The sequence below is a fragment of the Antechinus flavipes genome, chromosome 4, assembly GCF_016432865.1.
Source record: "Antechinus flavipes isolate AdamAnt ecotype Samford, QLD, Australia chromosome 4, AdamAnt_v2, whole genome shotgun sequence".
NCBI classification, from domain to species: Eukaryota; Metazoa; Chordata; class Mammalia; order Dasyuromorphia; family Dasyuridae; genus Antechinus; species Antechinus flavipes.
In genome coordinates, this window is record NC_067401.1 from 196,635,557 (window position 1) to 196,658,752 (window position 23,196).

General features: G+C 41.8%; 1 protein-coding gene and 2 long non-coding RNA genes across 3 annotated transcripts; 2 read left to right on the top strand and 1 right to left on the bottom strand.

Moving 5' to 3' along the window:
* Nucleotides 1-1,116: 1,116 nt before the first annotated feature.
* Nucleotides 1,117-22,307, bottom strand: LOC127561641 (uncharacterized). Its single transcript, XR_007953498.1, has 3 exons — nt 22,001-22,307; nt 4,789-5,093; nt 1,117-3,920 (listed from the first exon to the last, which is right to left on the bottom strand). It is a non-coding gene; the product is annotated as an uncharacterized LOC127561641 (long non-coding RNA).
* Nucleotides 7,620-10,188, top strand: LOC127561637 (uncharacterized). Its single transcript, XR_007953496.1, has 3 exons — nt 7,620-7,775; nt 7,997-9,440; nt 9,828-10,188. It is a non-coding gene; the product is annotated as an uncharacterized LOC127561637 (long non-coding RNA).
* On the top strand, nt 17,634-18,434 carry LOC127561632 (general transcription factor IIF subunit 2-like). Its single transcript, XM_051996823.1, has one exon. The coding sequence runs from the start codon at nt 17,634-17,636 to the stop codon at nt 18,420-18,422; it is 789 nt and encodes a 262-aa protein (XP_051852783.1). The 3' UTR covers nt 18,423-18,434.
* Nucleotides 22,308-23,196: the final 889 nt, after the last annotated feature.

The following is a 23,196-nucleotide window of genomic DNA, read 5'->3' on the forward strand; positions in this document are numbered from 1 at the left end:
TCAACCATTCTGGAGAGCCATTTGGAACTATGCCCAAAGGCTATCAAATTGTACATACCCTTTGATCCAGCAATGTTTGTACTGGGCTTGTATCCTAAAGAGATTATAAAGGAGGGAAAGGGACTCATGTGTGCAAAAATGTTTGTGGCAGCTCTTTTTGTAGTGGCCAGACACTGGAAACTGAGTGGACGCCCATCAATGGCTGAACAAGTTATGGTATATGAAGGATATGGAATATTGTTGTTCTATAAGGAACAACCAAAAGGATGATTTCAGAGAGGCCTGGAGAGACTTACATGAACTGATGCTGAGTGAAATGAGCAGACCCAGGAGATCATTGTACACAGCAACAGCAAGATTATACTATGAGCAGTTCTAATGGACTTGGCTCTTCTCAACAATGAGTTTATACTGGAACAAAGTATTTTCACTTTTTGTTGTGGTTTGCTTGCATTTTGTTTTCTTTCTTATTTTTTTCCCTTTTTGATTTGATTCTTTTTGTGCAGCATGATAATTATTGAACTATGTATAGAATTGCACATGTTTAACATATATTAAATTGCTTATTTGGGTAACTTATGTGGGGAGGAAGTAGGGTGGAAAGGAGGAAAAACATTTGGAACATGAAGTTTTTCAAGAAGAGAACCAGTTACACCCAGCGAGAGAACTATGGGAATTGAATGTGGACCAGAACATAGCATTCTCACTCTTTCTGTTGTTGTTTGCTTGCATTTTCTTTCTCATTTTTTTCCTTCTTGATCTAGTTTTTCTTGTGCAGCAAGATAACTATAACTATGTATACATATATTTGTTTTTAACATATTTAATATATATTGGACTATCTGCCATCTAGGGGAAGAAGGAAAAGAAGGGGAAAAGTTGGAACAGAAGGTTTTACAAGAGTCAATGTTGAAAAATTACCCACGCATATGTTTTGTAAATGAAAAGTTTTAATAATTTTTTTTAAAAAAGAAGAAACAGAGCCCTACTTTAATAGAGTTAAAAGCAGGGTAATATACTAGGGAAATGAGCAGAAAACCATTCAAAGTTATTCTGTGACAAGGAAGATCAAAACCCACATTCAGAAGATGATAACAAAATCAAAACTTCTCCATCTATTCTGAGTCACTGCATAGCTCTGTGTGTGTACTAATCAATAAATCATTTTTTAAAGAGTGAACATAAAGGTGAGAAAGAGAGAACTAATTCGATGTTCTTTTTGTTGGGCTCTATACATTTCTGGATATTAGGTCAGAGATTGTCTTGCTGGAACTCAGCTGTTTTAATTCCAGATAACTCAAGAGAGGGTCAACTCAAGATAGAGTCTTGCAAGCTCTTAGTGCTTTCAAAATGGACTGATCCAGGGCAAAAATTAATTGTTAAACTAGAGAACTAGAACTAGAGAAAATTATGAAATTACGTTTGTAGCAACCCTTTTTGTAGTGGCAAGTAACTGAAAATTGGGTGGATGCCCATCACTTGAAAAATGGTTGAATAAGTTATGGTATATGAATATAATATTATAGCTGTATAAGAAATGATGAGCAGGTTGCTTTCAGGAAAGTTGGAAAGACTCACATGAACTGATGCTGAGTAAAGTGAACAGAGCCAAAAGAACATTGTACACATAAACAACAAGATTCTGTGATGATTAACTGATAAACCTGGTTCTTTTCACTAAAGTAGTGATTCAAGTCAATTCTAAAAGACTTCGGATGGAAAATGCCATGCACTGAGAGATAAAACTAGGGAGACTGATTGTGGATTGAATCATAGTGTTCTCTTTTTTTTTGTTTTTGTGATTTGTGTGCTTCTTTTTGTTTCTTGTGGCTTTTTTCTCATTTGATCTGATTTTTCTTGCACAACATGACAAATATGGAAATATGCTTAAAAGCATTTCCCAGATTTAATCTAGATCAGATTTTGGGGGATAGGGCGAAGTTATGGAGGGAGGAAGAAAAGTTTGGAACACAAAGTTTTCCCAAAATGTATGTTGAAAACTATCTTTACATATATTTGGAAAAATAAAATACTATTGAAAAAATAAAAATAATAAACATAAAAAGTGACTTTTTTTTACTGGTTCTGTCAGAGGCAGAGATTAGGTACAATCATAGAGAAACAACGAACAAACCTAAGGACAGCAGCTACTGGAATAAGAATTAAGTTTTCAGCAAACACTGGGAAGCAGTCTGGCAGAAATTAGGTCTGGACCAATGCCTCATATCGCATAATAGGACAAGCTCCAGATGACTCTATGGAATAAATAAAAAGAATGAACTGAGGAAGGAAGAAATTACCTTTCTGACCTATGGAAAGGGGATGAGTTCCTGACTTAACAAGGAATAGAGAGAATCACAGAAGGTTAAGTAGACATTTTTTTTATTACACATAGTTAAGAAATTATTGCAGCTAAAAATAGGAAGAGGAGAAAGACACTGAGGAAATCATCCTATCAAATTTTTCTGATAGCTCTTATTTCTAACATTCAAATTTATATAGTTAAAAGCCATTCTCAAGTGATAAATTGTCAAAGGATATGAGTGAGTAATTTTATTAATAGTTTTGTGAAAAACACTCCTAGATATTATTCATTAGAAAAAATTAAAGCAATTTTATGGTTTTACTGTCTACTTATGCAACGGGCAAAGTTGACAGAAAAGGAAAGAGAAATGCTGGAAGGTTTGCAAAGTAGGCACAGGAATGCACCACTGATGTAGCTGGATGTAGCAGCCACTCTAGAACATCACTGGAAAGTATGATTTAGGGAAAAAAATTATTAGACTATACATACGCTTTGAACCAGCATCGCCCCTCCTTGACATATTTTAAAGAGTTCAAAGAGAAGATCTTTTCTGTAGAAAACCTCTTTTTAAATAGCACCAAGAACTTGAAATAGAAGAGATGCCCATCAATTGGGGAATAGTTGAAAAATTATAATATGATAATGGAATGGAACACGATTATAATTACAATGTATTAATATGTACATGTATGGCTATAGTGGCAACATAAATACAATGTATCAAAATGTGCTCCTGACAGGTAAGAAAACTTAGGAGATAAGCTGATTCATTAGTCACACAAGTAGTGGGCAGAAAGGGAAGCAGACCCCAGGGTTTTTTGACTCCCAAATCTTGGCTTTAGGCTTTACTTGCTGTCCCTCTTAGGCAGTCATTGTTCCTAGGTCCTTTGTAAACTGCCAGAGAAAGAAGGTGGAGCTGACAATCAGAAGCGGAGAAAGATACAAAAGGGAAAGTATCAGGAGTGGGTCCAAACATTATTTCCTTTCTTATCCTTTATGCATTCATTTGACTTATACAGAAGTTTCACGTCTCTACTTTCCTACATTCTAACTGACAGGATGGGATAAGAAATTAGAGTACTCTGACACTTTCCCAATCACCGATCCACCCCAAAGCTGCTCCAAAGATCATAGAATCCTGTTTCACACAACTTTGAAAGTCATTCAATCTAATCTTTTACCCATGTAAGAATTCCTTCTACAATCTTCCTGACATAGAAGTCATTTAGCCTCTTTCTGAACATTTCCAGAGACTGGGAACACATTTCTCTGAGGAGCAGCAAATTCTAACTCTTAGGAACTTTAACTGTTATAAAGTTATTTTTACTATTCAATCCCAAGCTGCCTCCCTAGAATTCTCATACATTTGTTCAGTTCTGCCCCCTAAAGAAAGAGTGATTTAAGTTTACTCCCTTTTCCTTGTCTTAATTATTCAAGTGTCTGAAGAGAACTTTTATGTGACCCCTAATCCTTCTCAAAATTAAAGAAGTCCACCTCATTCTGGCATTCTTCGTGTGACATGATTCCCAGACTCTTCTTATCATTTTACTCACCATCCTCCAAGTTCTCTTTAATATGGCAGTGTCCCTCCTGATGAGATCTAGATATGGGGTACCTAAATGAAATTAGGGTTTAATTGAGGTCTAGTGGCAGGTTCAGGGTACAGGGGATCAAATAGAGCTCTCCTGCAACCCCTTTGGATCAGCACAAGGATAAGGAGTTAAATGGGGTCTAGCAACAGCGGGAGAGTCCCCTGTAAAGGAATTTACAGGCCCAAAAAGTTAGATTGATAAAAGAGGTTTATTCTGGGGTTTGGAAATAAGGTTAAAGTATAGTTAAGGAAATAGGTGAGGATAAATAGATAAGAGGATACCGGAATCAGGATTCCAGTGGACAGAGATCCCTGGCGTGCCAAGCATAAGGCTGGCATGTTTGGAACCTCTGCAAAGAGAGGATTCCAGCTTGACTCTTTTATGATGAGAGATTCAACTAAAGGGGCCTGTGGGTGGAGTCCCAAGTTGGCTCCTCCCTGGATTTCAGTTGGGGCTTGAGTTTGCTTGGTGGGGGTTGGGAAACCTGAGCAGATCATTAGAATGGGGGCTGGGAGAGCCCAAGTTAGCTCAGTTCCAAGGGGGGCTGGGAGAGCTCAAGTTGGCTCAGATCCGGGTGGGGGCAGGGACAGGTCCAGATCTTCTATTGGGATTCAAAGGGGTGCTTTCAACCAGGATTTGTGAATCAAAAGGTCCTAGCTTCTTGAACTGAGAATGCATCAGCTAGGAGGGGCTGGGAATCAGAAATAAATCAATTTTTAAAGGGACCCCAACCCATATCACTCCTAAAATGTGAAACTTTAGATATAATGTTACATATGACTCATCAGCTCAGGACATTTCCCTTGATCTAAATTTTATGCTTCTATTACTACAGTCTTTGCCTATTTGCTTCTTTCAAGTCCCAACTCTAATTTCCTATCTACCTCTCACCTGTGGCTCCAAGAAGCAGGTGCAGTGCCCACATCCCAAGGAAAATGGCTAAACCAGGTTGAAAGTAATTGACAGGCTTCAAACCTGTCTGTGAATTGCACAATGTCTGTCCCAAGCACGTGAAGACTTCCCCAGAGGAATGGGCAGATGAGAACATTTTTTTCCAATGGCCATGAAGGTGACTGAAGCAGGTGCTGTGGAGGGCTTAAAGCTTGGTCAGACATCTAAGATGCTGTTGTCATGCAATGAATCCTGGCTATCGCCAGTTTTCTTGATTTTTGCCTTGATCCTGGACTCTGATGACTCTGGAAGAGAAAGTAAGTCCTATGACTTTGTGCAATTCTGCTTTACTTAAATCCAATTCACCCAACAGTCAACATTACCTGAGAGAGACATCATTGGTCCTCTTTGAAAACAAAGTAAATGATTAAATCCTTCTTCTCTACCCCCAACTCAATTAACTTTGTAAGGCTGAATAAAAAAAAATTAACAACATTAAATGGAAGACACTATTGCTGTTAGTTATTATTTTCATTAGTATAAGACTTATGACTTCACTGATATAGATTATATGATTATATATGACAAATCCATTAGTAAGATTACAAGAGCTTCACAGAAGAATCAAATGAACCAAATAGTAGTACCACAAGCTCCTGGTTCTTTATTTGTCATATTTAAGGAAAGAATCCAAAGGGAAAGCAAGATGGCTCAGAAGTATATAAAGTATCTAAAGAAGTATCTATTGTCATTGGAATGACAATAAGAAAAGGTCACCAATGAGCCCCCAGATCAGGGACCAGGAATATCCCCAAACTAAGGGTGGTCCCTTTGACCTCATCACACTAGGGTAGAACTAATACTTTCAAAGCTGAGTTGTAAAGGGGCAGGGAAGGGATAAAATCAAGGTTGTTGCTAGTGTGGAAACAAGATTTACCAGAGTTCTAACCATGTATGTTAGGCCAGCCCAGCACATAGGTTGCCCCCAAAGGGACTTTACCCATATGAGCTGTCATGTTAGCAGTGCAGACCCACAGGGTTACCCTTAGAACTTGAGGTAGCAGCCCTTCTCTAGGGTTTTCATCTGTGAGTGTGAGTGCAAGTTTGAGGAATAACCCAGAGAGGAGAGTGCACCTAAAGCTATTCCCAAGACTTGATTGGTGGGAGTAAGGGAGGGTAGTGATGGTGGAAGGGGATGAGCCATTGAAATGGCTTCCTGGTTACCTGAGGTCAAAACAGGGACCTGTCCACAAGGAGCCCCTGACCTTAGATTTGTGGAATGTTCTACTGCTAGGCAAGCCTTGGGTACTGATAACAATGACGTAGCAAGAACAGCAGCTAGAAAATATTCTCACCATGGACTTGATGCATATTTCCCCACAGATACACAAAGCAGCAGTAGCGGAACATGTCATGGTGCAAATGAGGAAAAGGTGATGCAGACACAGAGGATGGGGTGACAATGACAAGTTGTAAAACTGGCACCCTGTGACCAGGATTCTTCGGTGGGACAGAGGAATGGTTCCCACTGCCCCAAACTGGATATTAAAAGAGATTAACAAAGAAGATGAAAATAGTGCTAGAGGGACCTTTCCTCAGATATTGCTAATATTTTTGAGAAGCTAGGTGGCCAGTCTAAGAAAAATGAAAATTGAATCTTTGTATTCAGTAACTAGAGAAAGAATTCTTTATTTTTCATGACCAACTCCTGAAAACCGAGATGGATTACAGCTGGATTGCAACTCAAGTGAAAGCCCAAATGATGCTGATGGGGGACAAAGAAGGTGAACTAAATATGTTCTCTGACTTTGCTCATTGCTTATGCTCAAAAATGTGTTAAATCCTGTTAAGATCAGCACTACTAGGAAAGAGAATGGGAAGAGTAGAAATGAGAACTGGGAATCTGTCCCAGTAGTAAGAAAATCTCATCACTATCTCTACGGGGAAGAGGGAGTCCAAAAAAAAATGTGAATTCTGGAGGATCTGAATTCAAATACAAACTCAGACATTTACCAATGGTTTAATCCTAGAGGAGTCACTTAATCCTGTTTACCTCGGTTTCTTCATTTGTAAAATGAGCTACAAAAGGAAATAACAAACCATCCTAGTATCTTTGCCACAAAATCCCAAATGGATTCACAAAGAGTTGGACATGGCTAATGAACAAAATAACAATGATATGCTAGGAACTATGCTAAGCAATGTACATATAAGATAGGGAAAGGATGGCTCCTGGCTTGAAGAGTTTATATTTTAGTGAAGGAAGATAACATACAAAAGGAAGCTGAAAAGCTGTGGTGGGCAGAGTGACATGGGCTCATGGGCCATGATGAGGAAATCCAGAAGAATGCAATGCAGCCGACAGAAATGAAAACATGGATGCTCTGAGCATCTTTGTTCCATGGAGACTGGGAGAAGCTATCCAGTTTCAACCAAAGGGAGGAAGGTGCTGATTCAGGGCAGTCCCAGGGCTGAAGTGCTTTTGCAGAACAACAAGGTCATGATGATGGAGATTTCCAGAGGAGTGCATCTCTGGGAACAGTAGTGGTCAAGGGGATGAAGGTATTCCTATGGCATTCTGCCTCTAAATTGCCTGGCCAGTAGGAGGAGGTCCTGTTTTTCAGACCATCTCTTTTCTATTCTCCCTTCTCTTTCCTCCTTCCTTTTATGGAACAATTACTCACCAGCCCTGTCTCCTGCTGTGAGGATATCCCTGCACAGATGGGGTGGTGATGGTGGGAGTCTGGGCTCCTGCCCAACCAGGGGCAGGCTCTCTCTCTCTCTCCTGATGCCTTCCCCTTCTTGTTCCTTTAGGGAGTGACGTTCACTCTGCACCTGGGAAGGTGACAGCACTAGTGGGGCCTAATGGAGCTGGGAAGAGCTCAGTGGCTGCGTTACTGCAGAATCTGTATCAGCCTTCCCGGGGCCAGGTGCTGCTGGATGGGGAGCCGCTGCCCCAGTATCAGCACCGGTACCTGCATTCACAGGTGAGGATGCATCCCTGGGTCAGAAAACTCTTGGGAGAATAGGTCAGGGAGGAAAGGAAGAGGAGAAAGAAAGGCAGGCGGAGCTTCTGGTCCTAGTGCTCCAGCATCTTTGCTGGTGGGGGTGAGAGAGATGAGACTTCTATTATGAGGAATGGAAATGCCCAGGACCTGCCCTGCCTCTTCTCCTGCCTTCACCTTCCCTGACTCCCGGCTCATTCCAGGTGGCTGCAGTATCACAAGAGCCACAGATGTTTGGGCAGAGTCTGTATGAAAATATAGCTTATGGGTTGGATAGGGAGCCAGAGCTAGAGGAGGTCATGGAAGCTACCAGGGAGGCTGGAGCTCACAGTTTCATCTCTCAGTTGCCCCAGGGCTATCACACAGGTACTGGGAACACTCACTCACTGAATAGACCTCTCACTTCACTAGCAATGCATTTCATCTGTGACTCAGCCCTGCAACAGAAACAGGCAAAAAAACGAATGAACCAGTGAAAAATCATTTAATGAATACTAGAGGAAGAGAACAAGGAGAAGAGAATAATGATTCTTTTAGTGCCCTCTATATGCCAGGAATTTACAAATGTTCTTTTATTTGATCTTCACAATAATCTTGGAAGACAGATACTATTATCATCTTCATATTGCTCTTGAGGAAACTGAAGGTCGCACGGTCACATGGCTAAGTGTCTGAGGCCTTATTTGAACTCGGATCCTTCTGCCTCCATACCCAGCCTCTACCCACTCTGCTCCCCAGCTGCCTCAAAAATGTAAATGTTCATATTTAATCTCAGCTGCGCAACACTGGACAAGTCACGCCTCTGTTTGCCTCGGTTTCTCCATCTGTAAAGTAGGGATAATAACCATATCTACCTTCAGGTTGCTTGGAGACCAAAGGAAATAGTAATTATAAAGGGCTCAGCATAGTGTCTGGCACCTAGGAAGTGCCATGTAAATGTTGGCTATTATTATTAAGTGCTAACAATGTGCCAAGTGTTGCTGTAAATTCTAGGCACCCGAATTCCAATATAAGTCCCTGGGGGGGGGGGGGGGGGGAGTGTGGAGGATGAGCAGTGGCCGAGGAAATGATTTCCCATCTGTAGAATCACCAGGGTGAGGAGCAATCCATGGAGTAGTTTAATGACCCTTTTCAAAAGTATTGGGATTATTGATAGGGTGACTGTGCCCAAAGCAAGAGGTGGAGATCGCAGGCAAGTGCACACCTGCAGAGGGAGGGCCCAGGGCAAGATGTCCTCATGGATGACTAGAAGGGATATGGAACATGGTTTGGGGCTGACTAGACATAGAGCTAGGTGAGTTTGCTCCCACTCCTTCAGACTCCTGTTTTTCAGGGCAGGACTTCCAAGGATGGGGGGAGTAAGACCTTTGATCTCCATGAACTCTCCCAGAAAACCATCTCACTCCTGTGTAAGGGACTGGTCTCAGCTCCCTCCGTCCCGTTTAGTCCATGGAAATAGCATGTTTTTGGTGGCTGTGATGGTTCTGCTCTCCATGCATCTGTTCTCTCTCCAGAGACTGGGGAGTCTGGGAGCCGGCTGTCAGGGGGTCAGCGGCAGGCTGTGGCCCTGGCTCGGGCTCTGATCCGGAACCCCGGGTCCTGATCTTAGATGCCACCAGTGCCCTGGACACAGACAACCAGTTATGGGTGAGACAGCAACTTCTCCTACTGCCGTCAGTCCCAAATCCTTAAAGCCGAAGGCAATGCTAGCTCCTTACTGCTGTGCCCAGAGAGTTTTCTGTTTAAGAAAGCTTATAATGTGCAAATCTTCCAGATAAAATCCTTCTATTTAACTTCTTTTCCTTTTTTCCTTCATCATCATCATCACTATTAGCACGACCAAAAAAGCTTAATTAAACACAGAACTGTGCCCAGGGATGTGCTGGGGTTTTTTCTCTCCTTACAGCCAGTTCTATGGGATGGAAGGGCAGTCAGGAGTCACTACAGATGAGACAGTTAATCAGTGGCACTGATGCTATGATTTGTGCATGAGCTTTCTGAACTACTAACAGCACTTGTGCCTTCTTCCCACAGGTGGAGCATCTCCTGTACGAGGCCCCCAGGAAGCTCCCTCAGGCCGTGCTCCTCATCACCCAGCGCCTCAGCTCTGTGCAAAGGGCTGACCAGATTCTCTTCCTGGAAGAGGGGGTCATTCAGGATAGCGGCACCCATAGACAGCTCAGGGAGCAACGGGGCTGATATTGGACCATGGTGGAGGGCACGGGGGGATGTTTAGCTCCTCAGGAAGGAGGGACATACTTGAATGGCCATTGTGAGAAAGCTACAGCTCTTCTCTCACCTATGAAAGTGTTGTCCCTGAGGAAGAATGTCAGCCTCTTTGTGACCCATGATGGGATCTAGCAGTTCCACAGAATTTTTCCATACCACATTCATCCCAAATTCCTTTAATTTAGGGCTTTTAGATTTCGAATACTAGTGGAGAGAAAAGCAAAGAAGCTTTTAATGAGAACATATTAGAATTCCTTCATTTTTCCAACAAACTATATGTTAACACCATTCTAGGCACTGGAGGTATAAAGGTGTAAATGCTTGACTCCAGGCATTCACTTCATTTGCAAATACCCTAGCATTACTCTGCATTTACATTGCCAGGCTCTCCTAATTCCCATGCTCTCAGAGAAATCTCCAGTCACTGTCTTTTGCAGTGTATAAACGAATTTTATCAAACTTAACTCTTTCTCAGGTCTTCAGAGGTCTCTAGCCACTGTTTCATATGAGCTGTGGTTTAAATACCAATAGCATGCTCAAGAACAGCCATGTGCAAGCTCAAAATGTTTTATCCCTATGTTCACATCCTGCCCTGACCTCCTGCTGACTCCCAGGTAAACACCAAGTTAAAGAGAGAGCAACTTCCTCCTCCTTAGAACTTAAATAGGGTCTATGAGGTCACATGCACAGCCAATCAGAGAAGGAGACATGCCCATTAAGGAAGGGATCTTAATATGGCCAGAGTTCCTGCCCACGATGTGATCTCTGCTCACAGAAATTACTTCTGGGGGTCTCAAGCATTTCAGCTTGTTTACTTCCGGACTGCACTGTACTGTGACCTTTCTGCTTTGACCCTCACAATTCCTTTCTCTTGTAAAGCGGGACCCACTTATCACCTGAACCTTTAGCATCAGCAATAGTTCGCTTGCTCAGTGAGATCACAGAGTATCATGCTCAAGGAGGTAGGATATAGCAGAACAAACAAAAGTATGACAGTGAGAACTAGGCCCAACAGTGGCCAAAAACAAACGTGGATAACATGATGTTCAACCCACTCAATAAAGTCATGCTCAAGAAGGCAGAATGACAAACAGGATGTCAATGAGGTAGCATGGATGAGTCTGTAGTCACAATCGTATACATCTCTTGAAAGAAAAGCACAGAGGAGGAGTGTATACAGGAAAAGTCACATCCCGTAGCCCTGCCTCACTAACTTTGGCAGGTGGCCCTATTGGTTCTTCACCCACTAATCTAGAGGCCTTGCCTACAAGTGGAAAACAGGGCCACGGCCCTCCCCAGGACACCATATGGCGAGTAGCCATGGGAGATGTGCACAGGCCCATTGTCCATTTATCAGTCTGTGTGATGCACATCACCCAGGACAGGCCAATTTAGCAGCTGCACTGGAGCTGTGTCTGCTGTCTTTGGTGTCACGGTCAGGAGGGACATGGCTGCCATCAGCGGCTGGAGGGCTGCTGACATCTGGCCCATCCTTCTGGGCCGTTATCTGATCCTTCTGTTCTTGGATCTCCAGGTCACGAATGTCTCTGATGGGGATCCACTCCTCTGCTGTTGGGTCGGCATCTCCAATGACAAGAGCAATTCCACGGCCCCAAACCCTGACCCAACTTAGGCCCTTCCAGATGCTACCTAAGCCCTTCAATATCACTGTGGAGAGAAGTTCTTGTCCTTGTTGGCCAGTCTGTTAGTTAGCTGTGCTTTCTGTGTGTGCTGGAAGGGCATCGCTGGGGCAAAACCCAAAGGAATTTGAAAATTGCAGTCAATTATACACACACACACACACACACACACACACACACACACACACACACATTGCCACTTCTTGTTCAAATCCCAAAATTCCCTTCTCTCATGTGGACGGGAACATGTTGGGGGTATAAATAGTTTGCTCAATGATGGCTTGGCCAGTAAGGTTATATGGGACGCCAATGGAATGGGAAAAGCCAAATTCAATGCAAAATGACAAAGGCAGAAAATATATAAGCTGGTCCATTACCTGTCTTAAATGCATGTGGGACTCCTACAAGGGAGAGATGGCTGATCACATGCTTGACTGCTTCTCCAGATTGGAATGAAGCCATAAAGAATTGAGAATATATATTCATGGTTATATGGATGCTCTACCTCTTAACATGAGTGATGTCCATTTACCTTAAAGCATTTAATCTCAAACCACGAGGGTTTTGTCCTGGAGGGAGCATAGGAGTGTGGAAAGCAAGGCAAGCTGTACAGCCTTTTGCTATGCTCCTAGCTTCCTTTTTAGTTATCACAATTTGCAAACGTAAAGCTCTACCAGCCTAATGATAAAAGATATGATTTGAAAGTCCACTATGAAAATGGACATGCAGAATATAATAGTTACCTGAGTGCCTCCTCACTTGCTCTCAAAGTTCTTTAAAGAGCTGATGATATATATTAAAAACTACACATTTTATTTGGACTGTGACAAATCTTTGTACCACATCTACTGAATAAGCTGAATTAGAAATTATATCTGCATACCCATGTGCAAGGCTTGGAGCTGTGGCTAATAAATTTTTCCACCCTGGATGGTTTCACAACACATGTCAATTTGTGCATTGGTATAAGACGTGTATATTATACCAGGTCTTGTCCCAGATAATTGTATTACTTTCTTACTGGCTTTTATTGAAATTCTAGCCACAAGCACTGGATCAGGAATAAAATTTTGATTTTATTGTGCTGGGAGGTTCACCCACTTCATCATATTGTCTCCTTGATGAAGGATTGCTGTGCGTGCCTCTTTAGAAACAAAAACTGATATTTCCAATACTTTTTGAGTTATTTTTTCAGCCATATTAGATAAAGCCAATTCAATCTCTTTTAGAGCCTCTAGAGCTTTTTTGTGAGTTGGCATTGTGAGTCTAAAGCATTGTCTCCTCTTAATGGTGGTAACAATATAACTTTTGGAGATGCTTTTCTCACAGGAGTAAGGTCAGCAGCCACATGTATTTGACACAAAGTAGGGCTGTTCTTGATACCCTGTAGCAAAACTGTCCTTTCAAATCCTTTCTAAGGCTCAGCCATTTTAATGCTGGGCACCAAAAAAACCAAATCCCTTCATATCCTCCTTATCTAGAGGGATAAAATAAAAATAATTCTTAATCCAAAAAGACTATTCCCTAGGCAATCAATTGTAATATGGGAGTAGATCATTGGACTTTTAGAAACATTAGAATGCACATCCCCTTGATTCTCCAAGGAAGAAAAATAAGAGGCAGATAATTGGAAATTAGTAGGAGAGCAATTAATAGGATATTACAATGACAATGGTCCTGATTCAGTTTCCAAAGAAACTATATATATATATATATATATACACACACACATATATATACACATATATATGTATATATATACATATATATACAGAGAGAGAATTGAATATATATATATACATATGTGTGTGTATATATATATATATCTTAATACAGTTGGCTTTAGGGAATTACATAAGTTATAGAATAAGGAAAAAGAAGAAAGTGCAGGAGGGAGAGGGTACTAATATAGCAGTTGAAAAGCATGAAGAATTAGATAAGAAAGGAGTTAAGTACAATGCTGATGAAATTAAGGAATGTGGTGCTTCACAGCAGGAGTCATTAGGGTATTCCCCATCTCCTGACCTATCTCCCTCAATTACCCCTTCATGGGTGGAGGGAGAAGGAGGAGGGGGAGAGTCAGTAACACAATCAATACCACCAATGAAGCAGTTTTGTTCACCCCCTATGACAAGATTACAAAAGGCACTAGTTAAAGCTAAAAAAGAAGATGATATATGTGATTTAAAAATAAAAGCATAAACTGTTATCTAAGAGTTTGACTCTTCAGGTCAAGAAAGAAAAAGAAACACTCCTTTTGATTTGGAAATTATCAAAGATTTGAAAAAAGGTTGCACTCTTTATGGGACTACATCGTCTTATGTTAAAATGTTACTAGAGAATTTGGCTTATGAAATTTTAACCCCTAGTGATTGGAAATCCATAACAAGGACAGAATTTGTTGTAGCTTTCGGAGTATAGTGAACTTTGTAGAATATAAGCCCAACAAAATAGGCAAACTGGAATTAATATACTCCTTTGACCTTTGACCAACTAGCAGGTAAAGGTCAGTATGCAGATACTTCACTACAGATTAATTACCCTTTGATAGCATATGAGCAAATTGCTGCTGCTGCTATCAAGGCATGGGGCTCCCTCCCAGGAAGACAAGATAGAAGGAAAGCCAATGAACCCTTTGCAGATTTCGTGGGACGTCTGCAGACAAGTGTCATATGAACTATTGGTAACGATGCAGCAATAGGAATGATAAAAACAACTTGCTAGAAAAATGCTAATGAGGTTTGTAGAAGAATTATATGGGGACTACACAAAGATACTCCTTTAAAGGAGATCATAAGACGCTGTGCCATGGTGGGCACAAATATCTTTTATAGCCAGGCTATGATACAGACTTCCCAAGATCCAAACATGGGAAGACAGGGTCCCTTTTGGCAAGGAACTTCCAGAGAGATTTGTCGATGTTTGCAATGTGGCAAAGTAGGGCATCTGAAAGCTCAATGTTGTCATAGAAATAGAATGAGAGGACAGGTAAGAGAACATGACCCAAAACCCCATGTCCAAAATGCAACAGGGGCTTCCATTGGGCCTCAGAATGTAGACTGACCCAGGGAAATGAGAGGCAGGGCCTAGCTCCAAGACCTCAGACAAAAAACAAGTGGGGCATGATGGCAGCTGAGTTTATACCCAGAGAGTCTTTAGAACTTCAGGACTCTGATAGACTCAATCAGCCAAAACGCAATCCAATGGGAGAAAAGGATTACAATTGGTTAGAATACAGGTATATAACCCAACAGAAGAACAGTGTCCAGTGCAAGCAGCTCCAATGTAATTGCCAGGTGATGAGGAGAGATCCAGTAAGTGGTGAATGGAAGGGACCAGATAGGTTAACTGCTTGGGAGAAAGGGTTTGCTTGTATCTTTGCAGATGGAAAAGGAATCAGATGGGTCCCAACGAGCCATATTTGCCTTGTCCATTAGAGACAGAAAAAAAGAAAAAATCTCAAAACAAAGGAGAAGACCTGAGAAACATCTGACACTTTAAGAGAATGGCTGATATTGAGACTGTTGCAGCCTATTATTGTTGAGGATAGACATTAATACTGACGATCTAGATTTTATTCTTCACTCTTTATACTCTCTCACCTCCATATTCAATCAGTTGCTAAGACCTGTTGATTTTAACTTTGCAACTTTGCCTCATTCTCTCCTCTACCCCTGTTACCACCCTACTATAAATCACTTATTCCCTCATTCTTGGAATATTTCAATAGTCTGATGGTTGAATGTCATTGCACAAATGTCTCCTCTTTCCAATCCATCCTCTACCCATCTATTAATGTGATCTTTCTAAAGCGCAGGTCTGACTAAGTTACCCCCTAACTTCAAATATGATTCTTTGGCATTCAAAACCTTACAACTTCCAAGTCCCCAACCTTCCTATATTTTTTAGGCTTTTTACACCTTCATCTCTTTCTCCAGCATGTACTCTGACAATGACCTCTTTGCTTCTCCTGGAGCAACACGCTCCTTATCTGTTCACTCTCTCCCATGTCTGGAATGCTCTCCTTTTTCATTTTCCCCTTCTGACTTCCTTCAAGTCCCAGATAAAAGGCTACCTACTATAGACCTTTATCCAGTTCTAGTGTCTTTCTTCTGCTTATCCCCAGTTTATCCTGTAGGTACCTTGTGAATATAGTTATTGTTCTATTATTTGACAAACTGTTGGCTTGTTTTTCATGATTTTCTTGCAGCACTCTCATTTCTCTTCCCAATTTTTCTTCTACCTCTTTTACTTGATTTTTAAAATTCTTGTTGAGTAGACATTTTATCCAGGACACTGTGGCCTGCTGGACTTTGGTTAATGCTGGGAGTGACTAACGAGCCCAGGGATAGCAAGATGTTGGGAAGCTATGTAGCTTTTCCTGGTACTAAAAAGCTTCTGCCAAACACAAACTTTTTGCTGCACACTCAGAAGCTTATACAAGTTTGTTACATCACACAGCAACTGGCAACTCTCAGGCAGACTAGAAATCTATGTCCCCATACAGAGACAAGAAGACCATCTCCACATCTAGAGAGCCCCATTCTTTACAACACTGTAGACTAAAAGGCTTCCTACTCACAGAAGTGATGGAATACCTGACTTAAAATGAACCTCAGAAATGACCTCTTTATGCAGGCATGAGACACTGAGTAATAATCTCCTTGTCTAAGAGGACAGGATGTTGGAATCTTTACAAACTGCTAACTAATTAGAGTTGATTTAATCTTACAAGAAGATGTTTTGGGCCAGAACCTGAAACAAGGTACTAAGTAGAACTAATTGATACAATGCTTGTGTTTGCACCTTTAGTCATTGGAGTTCACACGTTTGGGAAATTTCAGGGTTTAGTATGAGATATCTAAATTCACAACTCCCTTGAAGCTTTTGGGGCTAGAGAGCACTATGGGAGAAAACCCATAATTCCTCTCTCTCTCTCTCTCTCTCTCTCTCTCTCTCTCTCTCTCTCTCTCTCTCTCTCTCTCTCTCTCTCGTATAAAAGAGACAGACAGAGGCTCTCGGTGAGATTTCAGCTGAACTATGCCAGAAGCCCTGTCTCGGAGGATTGAACTTGGTGCTGGCTCTAGAGGCTGAAGAAAGCAGAGGCAGAAGCAAAGGACAAAGAGGCAAGAGCTCTTGGAACTAAGCAGAGAGATAGGCCTCTAAGCTAACCGGGCTATATTGGAGATAAAAGATCTGAACTTTTATCACCTGGCTGCATTTGGGGTAATTATGGATCTGAACTGATACTAAGGCTGCCTCCAAGAAAACCTCCCCCAGAAACCTTCCTCAAGAAACCTACCCTCTCCCCCAGAGAGAACTATTCTACTTATTTTAAAAGAACAAGATCACCACATTTAAAAGATGTTGGAATCTTTACAAACTGCTAACTAATTAGAGTTGATCTAATCTTACAAGAAGATGTTTTGGGCCAGAACCTGAAACAAGGTACTAAGTAGAACTAATTAGTACAATGCTTGTGTTTACACCTTTACTCATCGGAGTTCACAAGTTTGCCAGATTTACAAAGTAAACCTTGTACCTTTGTGAATTCACACCTCCCTTAAAGCTCTTAGGGCCAGAGAGCACCATGGGAGAAAACCCATAATCCCATTCTCTCAGAAGATTCAGATATAAGGCCAGTGAAGAGAGAGCTATTCCAGAATATTTTTCACTTGGCTGGCTGGTCGCAGAAGAGAGTTCAGCTAGATTGGAGAGGAGCACTCTGGTGCAGACACAGCACTTTGGGAGATTTCAGCGGAATTACGCCAGAAGCCCTCTCTCTGAGGCAAGAGATCACCACACCTTCGGATCTTGGTTTCAGTGGGGAATCGAAAGAGGAGAGCCTGCCACCACTTCTCTGTCTTTCCTAGTCCTGATTCTGACTGAGTTTGTCCAAGCGACCTCCGGACTTCTTTCTCCGAACCCGCGCTCCCTTCTACTCCACCGGTGACGACGGCGGCGTTGAGCCATGGCCAAGCGCAGGGAGTTCGACTTGACCGGCGCCAAACAAAACACCGGAGTGTGGCTAGTGAAGGTTCCTAAGTATTTGTCTCAGCAGTGGGCCAAAGCTTCAGGAAGAGGAGAAGTAGGAAAGCTGAGAATTGCAAAGAATCAAGGAAGGACTGAGGTATCTTTTACCTTGAATGAGGAACTTGCAAATATCCATGATATTGGTGGAAAACCTGCTTCTGTTAGTGCTCCCAGAGAACATCCGTTTCTCTTGCAAAGTGTGGGAGGACAGACATTGACAGTCTTTACAGAGAGCTCATCAGAAGGCCAGCCTGAAGAAAATTCTGAGAGTAGTACTAATGATAAATTTTCATTGGAAGGAATAGTGGTACAACGTGCTGAATGCAGACCTGCTGCCAGTGAAAACTATATGAGATTGAAGAGGTTACAGATAGAAGAATCTTCAAAACCTGTAAGATTATCACAGCAACTGGACAAAGCTGTTACAACAAATTTTAAACCTGTGGCTAATCATCAATACAATATTGAATATGAGAAGAAAAAGAAAGAAGATGGAAAGCGGGCTAGAGCTGATAAGCAACAGGTTTTGGACATGTTGTTTTCAGCTTTTGAAAAACATCAGTATTACAATATTAAGGATTTAGTGGACATCACCAAACAGCCTGTGATATACCTGAAGGAAATCTTGAGAGAAATAGGCATTTACAATGTTAAGGGAACCCACAAAAATACCTGGGAACTGAAGCCAGAGTACAGACATTACCAAGGAGAGGATAAGCGTGATTAGGAAGACCTCATCCATATGCCCACAAGAAGCTGATGATAGGGTGGGCTTGTGACTGTACTAACCAAACCCTGCAGCCCTCCCCAAACTTTAGAAACTTTATTTAAAAAACAAACAAAGAAATGAAGCTGGAGGAATTAAAAAGTACCAGTCACTTTACTCTTTAACAATTATCAATTAGTTCTACTTAGTACCTTGTTTCAGGTTCTGGCCCAAAACATTTTCTTGTAAGATTAGATCAACTCTAATTAATTAGCAGTTTGTAAAGATTCCAACAACAGGAAAAGAAAATGATATATGTTGGAGGGAATGTGGGAAAAGTGAGACTCTAACACATTGTTAATGGAATTGTGAACTGATGCAATCATTCAGGAGAGCAATTCTGAACTATATCCAAAGGGCTATAAAACTCTACACAAGCAGCAGTGTCTCTACTGGGTCTGTATCCCAAAAAGAGATCATAAAAAAGGGAAGTACACACATGTGCAAAAATATTTGTAGCAGCCCTTTTTGTAGGGGCAAGGAATTAGAATTTAAGTAGATGTCCATCAGCTGAATAAAGTTATGGTACATGAATGTAATGGAATGTTACTGTTCTATAAGAAATGATGAGTTGACTGATTTTTGAAGTCTGGAAAAATTCACATGAACCGCTGAGTGAAGTCAGCAGAATCAAGATAACTGTACACAGTAACAAGAAGATTGTGTGATGATCAACAGTGATGGACTTGGCTCTTTTCAACAATGAGATGATTCCTAACAATTCCAATAGACTTGTGATGGAAAGATCTATCCTTCTACAGAGAGAGAACTAAGGAGACTGAAGGTGAATCAAAGCATAGCACTTTCATCTTTTTTTTGGTTGTTTTTTTTTTCCTTTCTTGTTCCTACCTCCCTTTTAATCTGATTTTTCTTGCAAAGCATAACAAATATGGAAATATATTTAGAAGAATTGCATATATTTAACATATATTGGATTGTTTACTATCTAGAAGACTATCTAGGCAGGGAGAGGGGGAGGGAAGGAGAAAAATTTGGAAATAAGGTTTTGCAAAACTGAATGTTGAAAACTCTTTGCATGTATTTGGAAAAAATAAAAAGGTATAATAAGAAAGTAATCATCTCCAGCAATAAGGAGAAAGTACTATACCAATGACCCCTTGAACCAAAGGTTACAAAGCTAAACTAGAAAATTCCCTATCCATTTCTTCGTATCTTATTCAATCCTCAATCTCTTTAGTTTTTCATCTCTCAGCATTACTCAACTGAAACTGCTCTGTTTAAGGAAGGCATCCCTCAATACTACCTAAATTAATCTATTTATTTAGTGCTATACCAATCAGACTCCCAAAAAACTACTTTGATGAACTAGAAAAAATAACAACAAAGTTCATATGGAAAAACAAAAGGTCAAGAATTTCAAGGGAATTAATGAAAAAAAAATCAAATGAAGGTGGCCTCGCTGTACCAGATCTAAAATTATATTATAAAGCAGCAGTTACTAAAACCATCTGGTATTGGCTAAGAAATAGACTAGTTGATCAATGGAATAGGTTAGGTTCAAAGGACAAAACAACCAATAACTTTAATAATATAGTGTTTGACAAACCCAAAGACCCAGTTTCTGGGATAAGAATGCACTATTTGACAAAAATTGCTGGGAAAATTGGAAATTAGTATGGCAGAAACTAGGCATTGACCCACACTTAACACCATACACCAAGATAAGGTCAAAATGGGTTCATGACCTAGGCATAAAGAATGAGATTATAAATAAATTGGAAGAACATAGGATAGTTTACCTCGCAGACCTGTGGAAGAGGGAGGAATTTATGACCAAAGAAGAACTAGAGATCACTATTGACCACAAAATAGAAAATTTTGATTATATCAAATTGAAAAGTTTTTGTACAAACAAAACAAATGCAGACAAGATTAGAAAGGAAACAATAAACTGGGAAAACATTTTTACAATCAAAGGTTCTGATAAAGGCCTCATTTCCAAAATATATAGAGAATTGACTCTAATTTATAAGAAATCAAACCATTCTCCAATTGATAAATGGTCAAAGGATATGAACAGACAATTCTCAGATGAAGAAATTGAAACTATTTATACACATATGAAAATATGCTCCAAATCATTATTAATCAGAGAAATGCAAATTAAGACAACTCTGAGATACCACTATACACCTGTCAGATTGGCTAGAATGACAAGGAAAGATAATGCGGAATGTTGGAGGGGATGTGGGAAAATTGTGACACTGATACATTGTTGGTGGAATTGTGAGCACATCCAGCCATTCTGGAGAGCAATTTGGAACTATGCTCAAAAAGTTATCAAACTGTGCATTCCCTTTGATCCAGCAGTGTTTCTACTGGGCTTATATCCCAAAGAGATACTAAAGAAAGGAAAGGGACCTATATGTGCCAAAATGTTTGTGGCAGCCCTGTTTGTAGTGGCTAGAAACTGGAAAATGAATGGATGCCCATCAATTGGAGAATGGCTGGGCAAATTGTGGTATGTGAACGTTATGGAATATTATTGTTCTGTAAGAAATGACCAGCAGGATGAATACAGAGAGGACTGGCGAGACTTACATGAACTGATGCTGAGTGAAATGAGCAGAACCAGGAGATCATTATATACCTAAACAACGATACTGTATGAAGATGTATTCTGATGGAAATGGATCTCTTTGATAAAAAGAGCTAATTCGGTTTCAATTGATTAAAGATGAGCAGAAGCAGCTACACCCAAAGAAAGAACACTGGGAAATGAATATAAACTGCTTGCATTTTGGTTTTTCTTCCCGGGTTATTTCTACCTTCTGAATCCAATTCTCCCTGTGCAACAAGAGAACTGTTCGGTTCTGCACACATATATTGTATCTAAGATATACTGTAACCTATTTAACATGTAAAGGATTGCTTGCCATCTGGGGGAGGGGGGTAGGGAGGGAGGGGAACAGAAGCAAATGCAAGGGATAATGTTGTAAAAAAAATCCCTCAGGCATGGGTTCTATCAATAAAAAGTTATTTAAAAAAAAAATAAGGAAGGCATCCCCAAATGGTTTAGCTGCTGAGGTGACCAACTCACGTGGTTCCTTTTCTCCATGCAGATGACTCCCCAAATCTGCAGACTTTTGCGCTGGGATATAGCATTAGGGCAGCTCCTCTGTCCCGGGATGCCAGATTTAGAGCCAATAACGACCCTGGGGAGCTACGGCCCACTCCAAATACTCCAGACAGAGAAACCGAGGCCCAGAGACTGGTGATTTCCCCAGTGTCACACAGGGAGTCGAGGCGGCCCATGCGCGACTCCAGATCTGGTCTTCATTCCCTGGCGCGTTGCCAATGAAGAAATGAAAAAGACTGCGGCTTCTAAGAGTGGCTTCCAAGAGCGGCGGCTTCCAAGAGCGGCGCTTCCAAGAGCGGTTTCCCTGCTCTGCCATTACCTTGCTGCCCCTCCCCCACCAGGAATGAATCTGTAGCAACCTTAGCACAGGCAGGCAGTTGTGCTCCCCTCCAAGGCTCAGAGAGCAGAGACCTAGAAGTTTCCCTGCACACGCACTTACCCGCGGCCCGTTATAAGCCCAGGGTCCTGACAAAGGTCTCCTCCCGAGAGTAAGAACACAGCCCTGGATCCTGGGCAGAGGGAGCGCTGCCGCCAGCCGGCACAGCGCCCCCCGCTGGGCACCCTCAGGCCAGGGCTTCCCCTCAGCCTTGGAACGCCAGGCCTTTCCGCCCACAAGCCTCTCGCCAGTTAGGAGCTCGGATGCGAAAGTGCGCCGAGAGCCATTAAATGGAGCGGCGGGAGAAACCGCGCTGCTCTCCGCTCCTGCACCGCAGAGCGCGCGCGGGCAGCGCCCCTGGGGCCGAGCACCTCCCCGGCTCTGCCTGCCCCGGGTAACGGGCCTCCGCCCTTCCGCTGCCAGGCTGACACCCCGCCGCAGCACCACCCGGCCGGGACTTGCGGGGACGGCCGGGCTTGGGCGGTTTGGGGGAAGCTTCTTGCTGCGGTTCCAGAAACGGGGAGAAGGTCCGATGGTTCCCAGGGCCCGGGAGCCCGTGCAGCGCTGCGGGTGCCAGCCCAAGCGCGGAACCACAGCTACGTCTCCATGCTTTCTTGCCAGATTTACCCCAACATTCGTACCTCCCCGAGGTGGTCTGGGCATTATCATTTTGCAGTCCCCCACCGACTCTGACTGGGGCAGCCCCACGGCACAGTGCATAAAACACGGAGGGCTGGAATCAGGAAGATCCGAGTTCAAATCCAGCCTCAGACACTTATTAGCTGTGTGACCCTGAGCAAGTCACTTGACCCTTATTTGCCTTAGCTTCTTATATGTAAATTGGGGACACAGAGAAAGAAATGGCAAACTTCTCCAGTATCCCTGCCGAAAAACCTCATGAACTAAGTTGGTAAGGCCACAGAATTGGACACAAGTGAATGACTGAGCAACCATCACCATTGCTAATGGCCAGGAAACACTACTAGAAAAAAAGAACATTCTAACAAAGACATAAGACTGCAAATTTCCAGACCAGCAAATTTACATAAGGGTCCTTTAAATGGGCCAGCACACAAAATGTTTGTGGCAGGTCTCTTTGTAGTGGCTAGAAGCTGGAAAATGAATGGATGCCCATCAACTGGAGAATGGTTGAGTAAATTGTGGTATATGAACGTTATGGAAAATTATTGTTCTGTAAGGAACGACCAGCAGGATGAATACAGAGAGGACTGGCGAGACTTACATGAACTGATGCTGAG

Bases quoted from the DNA above. Each gene is read 5' to 3' on its own strand.
- LOC127561632 (XM_051996823.1), top strand. From the start codon at position 17,634: ATGGCCAAGCGCAGGGAGTTCGACTTGACCGGCGCCAAACAAAACACC.